The sequence below is a fragment of the Haemaphysalis longicornis genome, unplaced genomic scaffold (assembly GCF_048455015.1).
Source record: "Haemaphysalis longicornis isolate Haplotype H1 unplaced genomic scaffold, Haemaphysalis longicornis Haplotype H1 scaffold_9, whole genome shotgun sequence".
NCBI lineage: Eukaryota > Metazoa > Arthropoda > Arachnida > Ixodida > Ixodidae > Haemaphysalis > Haemaphysalis longicornis.
This window is the reverse complement of record NW_027526460.1, coordinates 4872277-4892051: the sequence shown is the minus strand read 5'-3', so window position 1 is coordinate 4892051 and position 19775 is coordinate 4872277. Positions and strand designations below refer to the sequence as shown.

General features: G+C 46.8%; 1 protein-coding gene across 1 annotated transcript; it reads right to left on the bottom strand.

Moving 5' to 3' along the window:
* Nucleotides 1-668: 668 nt before the first annotated feature.
* LOC144151585 (serine/threonine-protein kinase pelle-like) lies at nucleotides 669-18860 on the bottom strand. Its single transcript, XM_077682691.1, has 15 exons — nucleotides 18362-18860; nucleotides 17747-17932; nucleotides 16410-16531; nucleotides 15858-15982; nucleotides 14184-14431; nucleotides 13514-13677; nucleotides 11419-11492; nucleotides 11240-11354; nucleotides 9133-9257; nucleotides 8356-8545; nucleotides 7659-7721; nucleotides 7429-7584; nucleotides 7316-7358; nucleotides 4640-4802; nucleotides 669-3679 (listed from the first exon to the last, which is right to left on the bottom strand). Exons 1-15 carry the CDS (start codon nucleotides 18510-18512, stop codon nucleotides 3304-3306), a joined length of 2301 nt encoding a protein of 766 aa, XP_077538817.1. The 5' UTR covers nucleotides 18513-18860; the 3' UTR covers nucleotides 669-3303.
* Between the last annotated feature and the right edge of the window lie 915 nt (nucleotides 18861-19775).

Here is a 19775-nt window from a genome sequence, read left to right as displayed (position 1 = left end):
CATTCGTAGGAGCAAAGGGAGTTCAATTTGGAGTCTCGAGTTGACAACAGGACTTTATGGCACACATAGGCAGCCAGAAGCACACGGCCTAATGGTAGCCGAGGCAGAACACGGAGTGAACTATAACATGCTTGCTGGCTGCGTTAAATAAGCCCAGTATTTCAAATGCAAACATTTGAGTTTACCTTAGGTTAGAATCCCTGTTCACTTTTCCTTCCAACCTGACACATTGCTGAAAAGAAATCTTTCGTGCTTCAAATAAAATAGGTTGCAATGCAGAAGTTGCTAGCAATCGCTGAAGAAATTCAGGTGCAGTTAGTTGCGTACAATACACTGAATTCGGTGAGTGGTGTAGCAGTATTAAGAATTGAAAATAGCCAGAGTGCAAGTTATTTAAAACTTAAAATGTTATCTGCCTTGCCTTGCAGCCAGACTTTGGTAGTCATGGTCCCAGGTCAAGGTTGGAAGACCTTGCATTGAACTTTAAACCGCATGTCCCGCTATGGCTATGCTGCAGTTGCAGAATTAGTGTGAGCACAAATTAAGCCTAGATGTCAACTTCTAAGCTTTCAGCTCCGCAACGTCACACTTTTCGATGTCTCTAAGCCATTTTATTTAATGGAATGCGTAGAGGTGTGTGTTATCTTGATGCAAGAGGCATACAAGCATTGTTTCTGCTCCATCTTGTATTTATTGATGGCACCAATTGGCAGAGGCCGCCAGAGTATACTGCCTGTCAGTGCAGTGTAAAATGCAGTGAAACGCCAGCACGTGTTCAGTCGTAGTTAGAGCATTTCACTTTCTGTACATAAACTGTAGCAATGAGTTGCAAGGCACACCTGATCTGGTGCTGCATGCAACCACTTATTACTACATGCTTTCACTTCGGTTGAGCATAAGCAGTGAAAAAGCAGAACATGTTTGCAATGTAAGAACATTGGACCACTTGGAGTGTTAAACTGAGGACAGGTTACCAAAAGACATGAAAGGCAGCCACCCATTTTAGCCACACAGTTGTCCTGCTGTGCTTAGACCAGATTACTAGTGAAGTCACTGAAACGTTAAAGGAGCCATGAAGAGAAAACACAAGTTTGGTTCATTCAAAAGATTGCCTCGTTACAATCATACTGACACCACTTTTAACGTAAACTTCGCTCAAATAAGCTACATAATTAGGAAAAACGGGAATGGTCATGCGACCCACCAGCTCATTTCCCGCAACAGAACCTATGTCGTCACATGAGCTAAGCTCTGCAATTGGCGGAGGCTGGCAGAAGCAGACGCAAATTAGGTAGAACTTACAAACGAGACGAACGAGCGATTTGCGCTTAAATTTAGGACACATTCTTTACAAAGCAATAAGAATGATGGGACAAACAGTGGAAGTTACGAAAGCACATGTAAACATAGAAGTACTGATGCGTTCTGCTGTTCGTACTGCGCACAGCATGCTTGGTGTTTTGCTGCACAGCACTACGGGGCTTGGGGTTGTCTCAGACGACACTGGACGATTGACGCAAGCAACGGTGTCTTACGTGACCCCATTTGTCGAGCGAGCACTGTTTCAGGGAACGAATATTTTCTCCCAGAACAAAAACAAGCCAGGTTTAAATGCGGGCAAAAACAAACCAAACGCTTGCCACAGTATGGTGGCGCCATCTAGGTTACGGAACGTAAAGAAACGCGGGAACAAACCAACACCGCTGTACAGGGTGGAGACAACCGTTGAACGGTCCCGTGCCGCCGCAATTGGGCCAACGGGCTCAACGCGTTATTCTTTTCGTTTCCCACGAGACCTAGCAACGCGAAACAGACAATATGATTCAAACTTCTTCAGTAAACCGCGTTGCGGCGATAATTTTAGCGCGGTTTTGACACAATGACTTGCTTCGGCGGCGAGCGAGCAACCGAAAATGGCGGCGCCAGCGTATACGTGTCTCTACCCTGTACGGCGGATGCGTGAATGAAGGTACTCTAGGCTGCAGAGCGGTCGGTTCCAGTGATGTCACTTGGGACCACAAAAACGCACGATTGAGCGGGAAAATCAAAATTTTAACCTGAATTGTTTAATTTCTCAGTGAATAAAGCACCGTTTGTATCCGGACAAGCGCTGGGGGCACTATAAAACACGAAATCTTTCGAATAAAACCAACTTGCATTTTCTCTTCATGGCTCCTTTAAGGGCTGGTGGCATTCAAGTGGAATCGCAGTGTGTTGGATTAATGCAGACCCATAGCCAAACAACTCTTGCACATTATTCCACCTCTTGTCAGTAGCTGTTGGCCGGCTGTAGTAGATTTTGTTCTTTTGAAGCTATGCCTAATTCAGGTGTCTTCCTTGTGGTGCATGCGATTCAAGCTTTCGCCTTCTAAGCATAACCATTTTCCGACTGCGTTACTATATCATGAGGGCACGGCCACCCTTTACTGGAGGCTTCAGAAAAATTTACCCTGTCCACATGACCCACTCATTCCAGCTGGAATTTCACAGTCTATTCTGTTCAATGCCAAGATGGGCAACCACACTTGCCTAGGTATTTCGATATCCAATACAAAATGCTTCCCCCTTCTGGGAACCGGTTCTGGAATCGGTGGATACCAGTGCTGACCTACAACGTGTTGAACGTCATATATAGGGAAAAATTGTTCTTATTTGCTACTGAAAAAAGACGCAGTTGCTCATCTTGCAACCATGAGATGCGAGCCTTCGAAAAGTTCCAGCCAGCAGTTTCAATTGAACCAATTTCGTGCTGTTATCCAAAGCGCAATTGGTATATCATCGTCACAGAATAAAAAAAGACACTTCAAGAAAAAGAAAAGGAGATTTTTCCAGCTACACTTCCCAGCATTTGGAATAACAAAGAGAAGCACATAAGGAATATATAAAACATTTCTACACTTCTAGCTTGTTTGTGAAGCACGTCAACAATGGTCTAAAAGGCACTGAACAATCTGGTTTGTTCATGACTGATCAGCGCGGAAAAAACAAAGCACAAAAAAGGAACTAGACGTAGACAGCACAACGCTGCGCTGTCCTGTCTGATTATCGGTCTTCTTTTGTGCTTTGTTTTTTTCCACGCTCATTTTCAATCGTGACTGTTCACCAACTCGCTCAAATCACAGTCCTCTTGAATCTCGTCTGTGCATTTCACAGCCTTTTGTTTGTGTGCCAGCAATATTTCGAACAGTGGAAACTGCACTGCAATATAACTCGTCCCCAAAATGAATCTACACAATGTGCCTGCTGGGGTCCACCACTGCTGCGGACTGCCCGAGCCCCTCGAGAAGAACTGCCACGGCAGGCCTAATCGTCGTCGTCGCTGCGCAGCTCCGAGCTGGTGCTGTACTCCAGCTCGTCGTGCTCTGGCATTTTCAGCTCGCCCCCGCGCAAGTCGTAGTTCATGACCACAACCGGTGCCGGTTCACAGTCCGTGGCTGCGCTGCTGGCGACATTTTCCGTGCCCGTGCTGGCGTTGCTGTCGTCCGAGTTGAGGGGCGGCGGCCGGCACTGGGACACGCCCAGGATGGACACCATGGGCAGCTGGTTCTCGGGGGAGGACAGGCTGTGCAGGGGCGGCTGCTCCACCACCACCACCGGGGGAGCGGCAGGAGGGCCGGCACGGGCCGCTGCATCCACGGGCGGCGTCGCTCGTGGTCGAAACGTGGGCGACAGTTGGGGGCTGCAAAGTCGTTTTTGCATCTGTGCAACCGGTCAACCCTCGCTCTCTGGAGGTGGAGCACTACTATAACCATCCGGCAAAGTGCCTCCACAAATGCCTTACATGCGGAACGGACACCGCAGTTGTGCAGCTAGACTGTGTAGAGAGGCAGGTGATGCCCCTCTTTTGAGAAAAGAAAGGTGTGAAAGCAGGAAAAAAATGGAGCATATAAAGGTGGCTGGCCCTCTCCACCCACATGCTGAATGAGAAGTGCTTTCTCTCTGGTTTCCCATTGTTCCCAGAAAAACGGTTGGGTTGTAGAGCTGGACTTGCGCCACTTCAGCTTTCATTAAATAAAAATTGACTCCTTCAGAATACCGAACATAGAAATAGAAAAGCTTTAAAATGACCGCATAGTTTTCGATTCCAGTGTTGTGCATGCTTCGATTGTGCTGTGTAGATGATCTCTGAAGCAGCTCATTTAGAGAGAAAACTATTTCTTTGTCATGAAAAATTTTCTTTGGCCATGTGGCATCTGGTGACTAATATCATGCATATGCCCAGTTAAGCTGCTAATTTCCTATCATAAGAACTGTAGTACTATGATCTCTGAAAAAGTGTTGCAGACTCAACCAGTCAACATTTCTATGCTGAGGCACAGTTCAGTGAAGTTTGTTTTAAAATTCCACGATAGCTTAACACTTCCAGAACCCTTGTAAATAACTAGCATCTGCATGCAACTTCAGGTGCTACGAGATGTTGCTGACCATTCATGGTGTCACGCCGTAAGCAGCCTGTGTTCTAAGTACGACATTAGACAGCTTACGACAGGCCACTTTTGTCCGACAACACCATGTTGCTTTCATCCCGCAATGAAAACACCGACATACATACGCACAAACACATTTTCCACATTAATCACATTGACGCATGAGGAGCCCAATTGAAATCGGCAGAGTCCCGCCCCCCAAAGAAACTTGCCTGGGCAGCGCAGGCTGGTTGGTGGGTGGGGTGCTGGAAAGGGCCCCGTTGGGGGTCAGGTAGGTGGGCTTGGTGGGCTGTGCCTGCCGGATGTCGTACCACTTCTGCAAGTCAAAGGGCGACGGGCCCTGGCTCGAGGGCAGCAGGGTGCCCTGCGACAGCCCTGCCCCACCGTCGACCACTGTGAGCACTCTCAAACCGATCAGATCTGAGAGAATCCACAGGCCATGAATGCTGGCTTGGAATTGAATGTTGGTCGTACTCTTGGGCAGTCTCCACGCACAAGCAGGTGGGTTAAGGGAGGCTGGCGAGTATGCGACCTGAGACCTCCTCCATTCTCAGCTATGTGCTCAACCTAACGGTTTGACAATCAGTCGAAGTGCAATGGAATTTTTTGAATTCACTCCCATGTTATGAGGAAAGTTGCAACTTATTCTTCTCTTATGGGCCTTGTGCACTGCAGTTTCAAGTAAACATGTGGCGCCACCTGGGATCGGCGGCGGAATTTTTTCCGAACAACAAAATAAACATAAAAAGCAGTTCGCTACGGGGCTCAATTTTAACCGGAAAATTAGTATAAAACAATTACCGCGTTTTATTCAATTCACAATTGTTATATTAATAAAAATACTCCGCTCGCAAGTTGTGCGGGAATACAAGCTGAAATAATTTAGGAAGCGCCCCTCCTCCAATAAAAGCAGACGACAGTAAACGGATCAGCTGCCTGTGACACCGACGTGCACAAAGCACATAGTACCTGAAAAGAAATAAAATGAACAGATCCATAGGTGCATTTGCGCATGTGCACGCTACTTGGCGTAAGACAGATGCGAAAAAATGCCATGTATCCAACAAAACGCAACGAGTGCTTATTTCTGTAGCGCCTCAAATAGCCTTTGGTGTCAGTATAATCTGTGCACGCATCAGAAAATACGTGGAACATCCAATGGATATGCATGCTTCAATTGTACGCAGTCATACCAGCAAAATATAAAGCTTTAAAATGAAAACAGAAATGTAAATGTTTACGCTACACAGCGACAACAGTAAACAGATGGATGCACACCAGCCACAATTCGGAGACTCGCATCTACACTTTTATTGAAATGTCTCTCAAATATCTCAAACATATGTTCCTGTACAAATTGTAGTTTGCGTTTCTGCGGCAGTCGGTGAAAAACGAGTTCAAGTGGGGCTTGCTGCGCAAAATATTTTTGCTGACAAAGATAACTTGAACTAGCACAACTATTCACACTGACATGTAGTTACACAAACATCACGTACAACTCTGTCAGCTCGAAACAATCTCCATTATTCCAAATGGTCTTATATTTTCATCGGCAGAGGAACCATTTGTGCACAATTAAAGCTCCTGTTGTGCGATCTACCATATCCGTGCCCGTGTCTATGTCGAGCGATAAACAACAAGGTAAATAAACGTTCATAGGCTTTCATGAAAGCTTCGTCTCGCGCATATATGTCCAAAAGTATTCACATATTAAGTACGCGTTTATAAACCTATGAAAGCACTTTGAAGAGCATTGCGATATTTTTCTGAGCCCATCCAACGAACTCATCGTAGTTTCAGCAGTTTGAGGTAGAGTTTACCCAAGCAGCTGCATTTTCAAATACCTGCCTCTACAAACCTGAATCTTCGGGCTCTTGAAGCCGCATATCCTTGGTGTAGCAATATACACACGAACCCTTCGCCGCAATTTCACACACACAACACATCAAATCACTTCCTGACACGTACAAGGCACAGTGGAATGTATGCACGGGAGAAATTCGCTTCTGCAAGCACCATGAAGTCGCGTCGTCAGTCTTCTCACAATAAGCTGTCCGTCAACTGCTTGGTTATGCCAGCAGTTCTAACCCAGCAGTTCTGGTCTAAAACTGAATAAATCAAATCCACCAAAGCGACCGAAGCAACCAAGCTGTTGCCGGCGGCGTTGGAACGTTACGCCGTTATTTCATGCTCCTCGGGGGCCGGCGGCCCCACAAAAGTTTTTCCATTGGTGGAGCGATCGCGCCTTTCCTCACACATACATTATCGCTTCCGGGAGGCGACGCACACACAAACGCACACTTCTGCACTCCCCTCGTTCTCTTCGTAAGATCGCGGGTTTTCGTCTTTTTATTTGCATCTCTTTTTTGGGTGGCACTGCTGGTGTTCAGTAGAAGCCGTTGCGAAATGACTGTGTGAACTGGTTTTTGTGTTATGAATCGCTTTCCTGTCGCCTTTGCGAACCATATTCTGTTTAATAAAGTACCGTTTGGCTGTTCGTGTCGCATGGCAACAGAATAGCTGTCATTTCTTCTTTCTCTCGCTAATAATCGTACTGCACGGAATACTATGCTCCGGACGCTGTCTGCTCACGGACTTCAGAAGTTATGCCTTCGTTGTCCGCAAGATGGCGCTGAACACAGCACATCAGTGGCGCCACCATACCAGTGCACGAGGCCCATATGCACTCTTTCTTCTTCTTTTATTGTGAATGTTGGAAATCATCCACATGAATGAGTATTAAAAGTGAACTATCAGCTGACTGCAAGCATGCATACAGCAGGGTGAGCAAATTGCACTGCCAACCATAATCTGGCAATCATAATCGTACTGCACCAACACAAACACACTAGATCATTCGAACAGTCTTCAGAGAAAGCATCACTCACTTCGGACAGCCTCGCTGGGATTTTCCTTGAACTGCTGAAGCACCTGCAAACGGGAGGCAGCATTCACGCCTGCTGCTGCCCCTGAAGGGCCTCGGCTAAGAGCAGGGGCTCACCTGCTCCATCTCTGGCCTGTCCTTGCGGTCGTAGCTGGAGCACTTCTGGCCCAGGTGGATGAGCAGGCTGAAGATGACCTGGTTCTCGTCACCGGCGTTTGTGTCCCTCAGGCTGTCCAGCTGGTTGCTCAGAGCACAGTCCTGGACAGTCTCGATCTGGAAATGGTGCCATCGTAGCCTCAGCCCAACCACTGTCGCCCTTTGCGCCAGCAACAGCAAAGACGACTTGCCAGTGTTCTGGTTTTCCGCCGCTTGTCATACACGTGCTTGCTAGTTGCCAGCTCCAGAAGCACCTACGTAAAACGGAGTATTTAAAGAAAAGAAACACCAAAAAAGAACTGACCCTTTGTGACATCTCGTTGCAATGAATCCTCAGCTTAATATGGAATATTGAACAATTTTTGTGTGTGAAATTGAACACTGTTAATGAACAGTGTCCCTGACTTAGACACTTAAGTGAAATGTAACCATAATGCAATTACTTTACCTGCCTAATGCGTAGAATATATAGGCTACCTTCCAAGACTCGCTTTTTTTTGGTCTACCTACGAGCATTTTATCTGAAAAGGTTGTTCAAAAGCACAGACTTTTTTGACGCCGCTTATGACAAGGCAATGGCATGTATGCAGGGATAAATTTCGCTAACTGCAAGCATGTGTGACCTGTATAAACTGCTTGTGAACGCATGAAGACCTGATATTAACCACAAACTAAGTAAAAGCCAACTTTTGAAGGCTGGGACAGTATGAAACCACACTGACGGCGTTCTTGTGGCGTTAGGGTTGGCCTCCAAAACAAAGGCTCACTCGATAGTGCAGTGAAGGATCACACAAGTTGCATGACACGCAGCAGTTGCAAGCTGAAGTGTGGCCTTTTAGTAGATCACAGGAGCAGTGCCCGTGCGTGCGAGCAAGGAGGCGTGCTCACAATGCCGTAGCTGTAGATGTCCACCTTGGTTGACAGCTGTCTGCTCTTCAGGTACTCGTGGGGAAGGTAGTACCTCGTTCCGTGGATCTGTGACACCACAATCATGGATTGGTCTGCTTCTGGGCCGTACCGTGTCAAGCCAAAGTCTCCAATTTTCGGCTCCAAGTTGCTGTCCAGAAGAATGTTTGCGCTGGAATTTGAAACATGCTTAGTGGGGTGTGTCTCCCTCTCTAAAATTGTGAAAAGTATCTATACTGTGATTGCACCCTCCAAGTGGAATAGTAGATGATTCAAAGGTGCACGCTGCTTTTAGAACGGAACATTCAAACTTGAATAGTGTATTGTTTTTTAAGCACATTTGCTGGAGAGAGTTTTGTTTAGCTGAGGTATTAGTGCATGTATTGCGAGAAAATAAAAAGCTCACCACCACTGCTGGTTTGATTTCAGATAAACTAACAGAAACAAAACAATGGGGTAAATGCAGTGCCACAATCTAACCACTTTGCCACCCGGTAACACATTTCACTCCAATTGTTAGGGTGCTTCCCTGTGCTGCATCACTGCATCACTGCCCGTTAGTACACCGCCTGTAAATACGTATTTTGCACTACTTGCAACACAGATAATGCGTGACAAGAGAAAGTGGCCTGCCAGTTGCAGTTATTTAACTGTGGCTGGCAAACTACTTTTGGGGGAACCAGTATATCTGTCTCCCTGGTAACTGACCATAGTAGTTCAGTCGGGACAGGAGGAGGTTAGTCGGGGATGTCGAAATACCTTTTGATATCGCCGTGAATGAGAGGCTTCCCATCGAGGAGACTAGTGTGAAGAAAGTAGAGTCCCCTGGCAACCCCTTTGGCAATGGCCCCTCGCTGCGTCCAGTTGAGGGTTGGCGTGTTGTGCTGAAGGGGAACCAGAAGGCAGGAGCAGTCACGACGGCTTTTAGCGCCCCAACCAGTGCACCCCTCCCTCTCTCTGTCTATCTCCCTCTCATTTTTAATGCGCAGCGTTAAGGTCTTCGTGCTCCAGAAAGCTGGCGTCAGTGGCAGTGTTGACCGTGAGATTAAAATCCCGTAGCACCACTTTGCAGTGCCCGCTGAAACGCCCAGGACTGTAAAGCTCTGCCCCAACCAATGGCGCACGAGCAAAAGCAGAAAGTTTTCACCGCTTGGGTTTTCATGCGATGCGAACCAGGCCCAAGAACACTATCTCGGGCCACGAAGGTTCAGCATCCCTTAATTTTTAAAAGTTTTTTTTCACTGCCAGTAATGCAGCCTTTTGCAGCTATCTCTGCCTTCTCCGCCATATGCAAGTGTTCCAAGTGCTTCTGACACAGTGCCACGATCACCTTCCATCATCCCCCAAGAAGCGATCACTTTCAGTCCCAATGCGGGGTGCTCCTACACCACTTATAATTTGTTTAATTGCTGTTGGAATACCCTTTTTTTCTTCTCCGGTCAGCACTGGTCAGTACAGCATTGCCCAATTACAGCAGCTTCAGCAATGGCTCAGCCATATTACATGGCAGGCAATATAGTCAAAGCTTCCAAGAAAGAAAAAAACAAATGGTCAGTCAAAGCTGCCAAGAGCAAAACAGATGGTCATTACAGACTCAACTAAATGGTCGGTACGTGCATGTTGACACCACCATGCCCATGACTGCTTCAACATACAAAACTACTCTGGATTGCCAGAACTAGTAACCCCCCCACCCCTTTCTCCAGCTTAGTTGGCAGAATGCTGTTGAATGTAGCAATGTATGTAATTAAAAATATATGGCATGCTGTAAAATGTGGCAGAAGTACCGCATCAGTTTAGCCTGATACAGCATTCCTAGGATGCACGCTAGAGCACTGCACGGGCCTGATTTTAAGGCCCGAGCCCGGCCCGAGCCCGCTTCGCAAAGCCCGAGCCCGACCCGGGCCCGTAACACCTAGCCCGAGCCCGGCCCGGGCCCGCCATCTCAAGCCCAAACCCGGCCCGGCCCGGCCCGGTAATTCATTTTTTCGCCTAGGGAGGGCCGGCGCGTCTGTGACCAGGCCCGGTCTTTGACGCTGAAGAAAGTTTGTTTATTATATTCCGGGCGATCAGACGGAGCATCTAGTCTGTACAAGCACGTCATGAACTGAACGCAAAAAATAAGGGTTTAAATGTGCACATAGTTTAGCTTTCACCGTCTGCAGTTCACGCCACATCGGCGTAATAATAGCTCGTATTCTTAGACGAGAGACACCATCACCTTGGATTACCCGACTCTTGGCAACTTCACGTGGTTGTCTCGGCCACAAGTTGGTATTACTGAAATTTTTTGATCCGCATTTGAATCAACGAGTGTGTACGCGCGTTGAAATACTTCACCTGCAGTGGTCGTTAAGCGGTGGTGTTTCTCTGGCATGCGTGTTTGATTCCCGGCCACGGCAGCCGCATTTTGATTGGTGCGACATCTAAAACACACGTGTACATACATAGACATAGGTGCACAGCTCCAGGATATCTGAATTAGTTCCTTACCCTCTTGGGCATTCCTTGTAATCGTATCTTTGGTATGTTATACACCAAAATATAAAATCTTGATGCAGTACAAGAAATGTCATTAAAATTGCAGTATAGTGGCCATCAGACCTAGCACAACACGTTTTTAAAACAATGCGTACAACTAACAGCAAGAAGCGCGCAAAAATAAACCAAGAATATTCATTTTGATGCTCTTTTCCAACACTTCACGTCGGACCTATTAACGGCCGTGCCTATGAATTCAAGCCCGAGCCCGGCCCGGGCCCACGGCGTCGAGCCCGAACCCAGCCCGGGCCCGCCGAAAATCGACTTCGGGCCCAGGCTTTCGGGCCGGCCCGGGCCCGTGCAGTGCTCTAATGCACGCACCCACCTTGCAGCGAAGCCTGTCTTCGAGCGAGCCGTTCCGCATGTACTGGTACACGATGCAGGGCTCGGGTCCGTCCAGCGAAACACCATAGAGGGGAAGGATGTTGTCAATGCGGCAGCTGCAGAAAGTTTCATCTCAGTACATTAGGAGTTAGAAAGACCACTGAGAACTTCCTCACATACCTCTGCAGCACCTTCATTTCCGTCAGTGACTGTTTGAAGCTCTGCTCTTGCCGGATGTCGCCATCCTTCTCCTTCTGTATCGATTAAAGAAAAAACTGAAACGTCATTAGCATGTTTTAATGTGTCAGCACGCTTTAGCACGCTTTGGCAACTCCTTCGAGAAATCTACTGACGACGCTTTCCAGAAACATGAGACGTAATGTAATGCCCTAGGGAAATATATGTGCCAGTGTACGAGCAGACATAAACGCCCGGAAAGAACGATTACTCACTATCTGACAGTTCCTACTGGGAAGTTTCTACAATAGTGATAGCTTTTTATTGAAACTAATCTTACTAAATTTTGAAGCATGAATATCTCAAGTTGAAGCATGAGTAACAAATGAGAAGATAAGTGACTGTATTGTGGCAAAGTAGACGAAAATTGCTAGGTCCCACGGCTGCTGCCTTTGACCACTTGAAACTAAAGGGTGTGCTCAGGGTCTTGTTTTCAGTGATGTGCTTTTCAAACGGTTGTAAAAGCAGTTTGCAGTTATGCCGCCTAGAAACATCCTGCTGCACCTGAGCATTTCAGCAGGAGTGACAACAGGCCAGTTAAAGCTGGCATTATTGTTTTCCCGGTGTGGCTTTCACGAGCTTTGGCCATGGCCAAAGAATTACAAAAAAATTGTCACATGCCTTTAGAACATCACAAACAATTAGCTGTGAAGAATGCATAAAGTTAGCCAGGCATTAGACTACAGTTGTCAATTACATAACAGTGCCCCGGTCATGCAAATACAGTAAAAGCTCATTAGTGCAAACCGCAAGGGGAAGCTATCCCAGTTCAAATTATTGAAAGTTCGAACTAATCATAGTGTAGAGAAACAACACTGCACTGCGATTTGGAAGGAGTAGAGTGTGCCAACAATTTGATGCTTAAAGAAGCTTGGGATTGCAGCCTGCCTTTCATCTTTGAATGCGCCAGCCGGCAATTCTTACTCTAGCGATCGAATGTAGCGGAAAGCTCCCTCTTCACCTCCTTGAGAACTGTGAAGGCAGCAGGCAGCATTCCATCTGGCCATCACTTCCAAGCGGACAGCTGCACTGGGGCTACGTCACTGACAGCGATAGGTTGTGCATTGACTTGAGAAATGATGTCCTCATCTGTCAGAGTACCACGCACCAGTGCACTCGTGTTCACACTTGTGCTGTCCGCAAAGAGTATGCCTTCTATAACGTACGCCACCAGGGTTTCACACAGGTATGGCCCAATGTTATCTTCTCCCTCCATTCCGGATGCAACGCAGCCTCGTGTAGGGAGTGGGAGTGCTTTCCTGGCCCTTTATCAGGCCCGAAGCAGCCAGCACAGTGATGCGTAGTTCCAATAGTCCACGGCAGAACCTGCTCCCATTTGAATTAATGGGCTTTTTATATGGGAACTTCTATGGAGACTTGGCGGGACCAGATCCTCCCATTCGAATTAATTACTGAAGTATGAATTAATGAGCTTTCACAGTTAACTGTACTGCAGAAGCAAAGCACCTGCCAAAAGAATTTGATTGCATTGTAAATTTGCGGCAAGTTCACCTAACATTACTCCTAGTGAACCTTAAATGTGTGTAAGCATTTGTAGCCGCTAGGAGCCAGCCGGGCTATTAGAATAAGGTTGCCGCCCTCCAAATCACCACCCTATCAGCTGTTAGTCGTACAGTGAAGGGCAAAGACTACTCCCTAGGCCAGTGCCTCTCCAGAACTCCACTTTGAGTCCACCAAACTCTTAACTCTTTGCTGCTAAACCCATTGCTTCAGCATGGAAACAACTCGAACCAAATTTTGTTGGCTAGAGGTGTTTTCTGCCATTAAGTTTTTCATGCATTAAAAGCAATGGCCACAGACTTGGTCAAAGTGTGCTTGCAAGACACACAAGAATGTGTAAAACACCTGTCCTCGACCTGCCAGTTTCCACTTTGCAGAGCTGAGGGTTTTATATAAGCCGAGTCATTAGGCTTCAGCCCTTGCACCTACTTTCATTTAAATTTTATTTTATTATTCACACAGGCAACATATGTGCAGGCAGCATTGCGCATTTGAAATGACGAGCGGTATAACTTGCCACGTGAAGCCTTTTGACTGCAACCGTCGTGTCCTTCCAACAGCCCCGGTAGACGGTACCAAAGCCACCTTTTCCCAGAATGTTGCTCTCGCTGAAGTCTTGTGTGGCTCTCCTGAGCTCTTCGTAGAGTATTGTGCTCACAAGTGGCTGCGCTTCGCTTGGCTCTGAAAACACAACCGTTCCTTTTTAAATCGTACGAGAATGTGGAAACAGCACCAACAGCACTTACTATGGCAGACATGCCTCCAAATTACTTTGCACAACTAGTGGTTACTGAAGAACTTTGTGGAGCAGCATTACGTAACGACAATGTGATTGGAGTTTGCACGAACAAGGCACCACACACCCTGTGTAATGTCTAGTGCGCTTTGACCCTGAGCAGTGATCTTCACAGCTTTTGTTTTCAAATACACTCCTCACTTTTTTTGACTCGGCCAGTTCGAAGCGAAGCACCAAGTGTGTTCGACAGTAGTACGACCAATGCAACAAAAACAAACCCAACGAAAACACACGTACAGTGGAGGGGCAGGCTGACAGGAGTCGTCAGTTGGCTCGTGCACTTCTTGGCAGCTTGTACCACAGAAAGTTGCCAGCCTGTCTAGTAGTCTCTCCTCGTAAAGTATGTGCGAGTTCCAGAGGCACTGCCACTCTCTATTCCACACCCACTCACCCTTTCCAGTGGCCGTCGCTGCTGCCGCTGCTGCCCCTTCCCTGCTTGACCTTCCAGTTGTGCTTGGAGCCCTTTCGGGGGCTACGTTCTGCACTTTGCCCTCAGCGGTGCTCATTTTCTGCTCTCCACAAGGCAAGGACTCGGCCAGCTGCGGGTACAAGTTATTCCCATTGGCGTAGCAGTTGTTGCTGACAGATGGGAAGCAGGCTGGGGGTGTCAGGGCGGGACTTCTGTTCCCTTGGCCTGGCCTGGAAGCAAAGGGGGGAGGTAGGGAAAAGGAGAGCTATCGAGGGTTTTGTGCACCTGGCCGATGCAGGGGCACACAAATCAGTGTTGCTCATGTTTGAAAGGTTTTGCTTCACTTTGGCAAGTGGCTCAGAAGTGGAGCTCAAAGGGACACTGAAGGCTAATAAATATCTTTTTAACTAAACAAGCTGCATTTTGTAGCTCTCTTAGCTTCTGTTAGATAGCCAGTGGTGCTTTTTTTGCTCAAAAATAAACAATCAAAGCTGACATTTTCTCTCTCATTGCCCTTCTATCTTTTGCAATGCTGAAAAGCATGTCACACAGTGCCACAGCAAGGTGGGGCATGATTTTCGGTTTCACTCGATCTTCACCACAATCTCCCTCGGTGCCATCCTCATTGGCTGTCCCTGTGGCACAGACCAGAAGCCAATCAAAAAGGAGCTCTTTTCTGACACCATCTTGGTATGGCAGCACCCAGGCAGAGTTGGTAGATGAGCTTGATGACCCCAGTGCTACTTTCCAAGGACATGCTGCCACCTTGGAGCAGCTGTCAAAAATGCATGAGCAACATCTTAAGCACTTGTTGGCCGTCTCGTTTCAAGCCGATTGCAATAATTATATCTGACTTTGCCACTGGCTGTTGCATGTATATATGTGCTAGTGCTAAGTAGGTACAGTAGGCTCTCGTGTTCAGTCACATGCACGCATGTTTTGATTGTGCTTGTACGCAAGAAAAAACATTTCAACGAAATCGAAACTGCAAGAAGTGCCCAGGTTGAGGCATCCTATTTTATAATGCTTGCTGGATGAGCTGAAATTTGTGGTTTTAAAAAAGCACATGACAAGCAAAACTTTCTAGTTAAGATGTCCCTGATGCCTCAGTGGTTTTTCAGAAAAATGCTTTGGCAAGTTCCACCAATCTTGCACTTCACTCTTCAAGACTTGTCATGTCACAAAAGGTAATGTGGGAAAGTGTGTGGGGCGGCGATACCTGTTTTCACATTTTTGACCGTTTCTGCATCAATAAGCAACTACTACTGCAGTGAGTGGTATATTTGTATCTACAGCACTAATCTACCAATAAACTTGCTTTCGCACTTTAGTCCTGTCCCTTTAACGCTCCAAACCACCCTAAAGCCTAGGTGGCACACTGAGGTAGGGTAACCTAAGGACACGTTTGGTTTGCAACACTTGCCAAAGCTGGGCATGCACTTATCCTTGCTTGGCTTTGAGTTTTAAGAATAAAGGAACCTCTCTAAATATAAAATTAAGCTCCCCTTAGACAAATTTACACCAGCTGTGATGTCTTTAAAGCTGCAATGACAGCATTCGGTGCACGCACTACTTCCCCTCTGCAAGAAACGTGGCTGCCAGGAAATGAACTCCAGAGAAGCCGTGTGCATCGCAACAACAAAGCACTGTACTCACAGCCCAGGGTACATCATCTTCAGTTTGGAGCTATCTACTTTGGCCTGGGTGTGTCCTTTGTCCATGTTCATACGGCAGTCATCGGGGTAGAAGTTCTTACTGTATGCACATGCGCCCATAGCAGACTGCAACGATGCCCAAGAACAAAACTGAGAACTTGCGCACGAGAGAACTGCTGTAATGGCAAAGTTACTACATCATATAATTCAGGGTCACACGTCACATGTTCCAGTAAAATTTCCACGCAAAAATTCATATTCATGTTGCTTAACAGTCTGTCGAACAAGTAGTCAGCTCTGCCAAGCTGTACATTGCTTGCACATGACGTCATGGCCACCCGGTCTAAAGTAGCTTTCTCAGCACATGTCGAGATAAGAGCATCAGGTAAGTTTGCAGCTTTTTTCGAAGCACACGGTTCACCAGCGTGGCAGCTACACCAACATCAGTGCAAGCTACCTACAACTAAGCAAAAGAAACTTAGACACATTTGCAAGCAAATAGCAGTCAAATAGGGATGACCACTTTCAAAATACAAAAGGCAAACTTTCGTACATCCAGAGGTGGCGCGGTGCCTTTCAGCATTGGAGACGAGTGGACGTACAGGTTGGTGGTCAGCAGTGCACTGTCCGACTCTGTTTGCTCCCTCTCCAGCAGGTACAGATACTTGGGGCTGACTGCAATACAGGCATCAGAGCATGAAGGCTGATAATAAAATAGTCTACGAGTCCACGCATAGGAAACGTTTTTTAATGAGTGGAGAAAACATTGAACTGTTTTGTAAAGCTTTCTAGAACTTTACTGCATTCTAGAAGTTTTACTCCATTCATCCTGCTACATACGGGGCTTTTTGTAGGTGTCACATACTAGCAGAATGCAACATCTATAAAAGTTGTGATAGGTCATCGTTTTGGAAGTTCGAAGACGAATAAGCATGCTATATTGGTTTCTTTGTTATTCCCAATAAATTTAAAGGCTTTCTGCTTATAGTTTTAATTTAAACAATATAACTAATAACAGTGTATTTGTTTGAATGAGCTCTTATCAGTTACTCGACATTTCAGGGGCAGTGAAAGAAAATTGTCGGTGGGTCACCACTTTGTCACCTAGCTGACCTCATTATTACGTCCTGTTTAAAGTTCACATTCAAGTTGACATGCTTGTTATTCTGAAGCAGCGGTCAGTCCAGTGAACCGAACTTCTATTTTGCCTTTAAGGTGCCTCTTAATATATTATGTAACAACGAATGTTTTCTCACGTGTATACAAAGTTTCTACACATTTATGCGACTAAAGTTGTGCTTAGATGTTTGTTAGTACAGTCATTTGGATAAATTTGTAGGCCCCAGAGCCTGAAAACCTGGTAGTAGTAAAGAATAGTCAGCTAGCACACATTTTAAAGCAAAGCTTGGGTGTTCTCACTGATGGCGTCTGTAACGTGAAACCCCGGGTGAATTGAAAGAAAAAACGCTTCCGGTGGCTGGAATCGAACCTGGGTCCCTCGCGTCATGAAGCCGGTGTCTAACCGATTGCTCCATTTCAACATGGTCGAAACTCGGTCCAAACTCAGACGACAACCAAAGAACCCGTCACAAGAAAGCTTCGTGTTCAACCATCGTCGTCGTTAAACGAAGGGGTGCATGATTTTTTTCTTACACCCGCAACTATCCTCATGAAAGTTTGTTAATGCGAAACCCAGTGGTTTTACACCTTCTTAGCTCCAAACCCAATCCCCAGCTAAAACCGCATTCATCCAGTTATGCACCTCCAAACCCTCTCGGGCGGCACAGACTAAGGAGGAATTGGCCAAGGGGAAGACGAAGGCAGCTCGTTAAATCGAGATGACCACAGCAATGCCATTTTCTATCTTCTACATTTTGTTGGATGACTCACCAAAGTCCTTGATGATAAGCATCGCCTGCATGTGCCTCATCTTGTACAAGTATATGAACAGTTGATTGACGGTGCCGTTCTTTTCACCCCACTTGTGCAAAAGTTCGTCCGTTGGGCTTTCTTTCCTGAGGACTGCTTGCTCCATGAGGCTCATGCTTATGTGGTCCATGTGCATGAACGTGAAGCCTGCAGCAACACATATGTACCAATCAGTACACACTTGTCACAACACTAAATTAAAGCTGTCCTAATATGTTTTGTACGCGAAATCTGTTTTCTGGGGTCTGTCTTCATCGTAACAGCAAGATTGCAACAAAAAAGACATCTGCTAGAAATAAGCTGCGCTGTGAAAGGCAGGTATTCCGTTACTTTGTTGTACAAATATATAAGCGCAAACAGTTTTAAGGAGGGTAAAATTTCAAGATCAACGTCAAGCACCACACAGAATTAAGACAAAATTTGGAGAGTATATGAGGAATTTTTTAAAACTTCGATCTTTTAGTTCATCTCACGGGACAGCTGACGATCAAGTTTTAGAAGGAAAAGCGAAAGTGGAGCGAGGAACGCCAGCCAGCTGCGCGAAGGTGGCGCGCGTGCAGGATGACAAGACCTCACCCAGTTCCTTCCACCGTCCACCGGCGTCCAACAGCCTGCACAATTTGTTCCGCTGGGCGTAGGGCAGCTCGTAGATGTACTTCACCTGTTGAATGTTCGCGGAGGCCATTCCGCGCTTTGCGGAACTCAGCGAGCGATGGGCAGAGCTCATGGTCCTGTCAGCGGATGTCACCTGGAAGGCGCTACTAGCATCGCCGTTCCGACCCACGAGCCATAATACACACTGCGGCGACGCGATACAGTTCCTTGTTTACGCTGCTCACTTACGAAATGTGGTGAAACGCCTAGGGGCACTGATAACTTTCCATCCGTCCCATCGCACTTTCCTCATTGAAAAGTTTCGGTCAGTGTAGCCAGACAGAGATCCATTGCTAGCTGCTTTCAGTGCCGTTTGTTTGGCGACGTCATGGAGGAAAAGAATGAGCGACGTGCGACCGGTACGACTAAAGTCCCTTCATCTGCTTTAGCACCGATCAAGGGACTTTGGTTGCCGACGCTGTATTTATGGAGCGCCAAGCCGTGATCATTCGTGCGTTACCCGACAGCGCGTCCGTATTCCCCTTACCATTTTGGCGGCAACAATTTGCTCAGCGGCGTGTGTTCAGCGTGTGGAAAAATTCATAAAAATAAAGAACGGTTTTAGGGCCTCCATATGCTGATATGATACGACTGGTATTGCCTCAGGGGAAACGTCGTACCAGCAATGCATTTGCACAGTGAAGCATGGGCATCTGGTTACGGCCTCACTTGGTACTCCTCTTCGCCGCCGCCTCTATCCCGAACCGTGGATACTACTTTTCCCTAAGCAATTCGTCTCCCTCCCACCTGTGCGGCGCACTAGAGCCTGCGCCGTGACTGGCGCAGCCGCGCTGTAATAAGACGTCCATTGTCTCTACCCACCCATCGTGCGTTTTTTGTCTGTGACGTAGAGATCAGGCCACTGTCCTTCAATATGGCAAATCTCCAATATAGCTAAACCCCTACATATGCTGCACAGCTTCGCGGGACTTCCCCCTTCACAAGGTGGTAGGGCCACAATTCATTGGGTCAGCCTTCGAATGGAAATGCCGCAGCCCTGTCCTGTTCCAGATCATAGTTTTTCACCACTGAGAAGCTCTGTGATTCTAAGAACTGTAGCCCATTCAGCATTATTATTATTATTATTATCATTCAACATCTCTTCATTCCACCCCCCCCCCCCTCCCAAACACACACACAACATGCGAACACTGCACCATGCCCGCAAATGCTATCACATCTAAAGTGGTCTTTGGGGCATTTATGAATCATGATGACATTGATTTAATTAAATAATTGCGAAGTGCTTATACGACTCACAGAGTGGGAAAATATACGTAACTGTATTTGTGCAACACACCCTAGACTTTCGTGACAGCTGAAAATTAGGAATCAG

Excerpts from the sequence above, each read along its gene's own strand:
- LOC144151585 (XM_077682691.1), bottom strand. The coding sequence starts at position 18,512 with ATGAGCTCTGCCCATCGCTCGCTGAGTTCCGCAAAGCGCGGAATGGCC. Across the intron at positions 8,546-9,132 it reads ATTCACGGCGATATCAAAAG|CGCAAACATTCTTCTGGACA; the intron begins GTATTTCGACAT and ends TTCAAATTCCAG. Across the intron at positions 7,359-7,428 it reads ACAGGCCAGAGATGGAGCAG|GTGCTTCAGCAGTTCAAGGA; the intron begins GTGAGCCCCTGC and ends TCCCGTTTGCAG.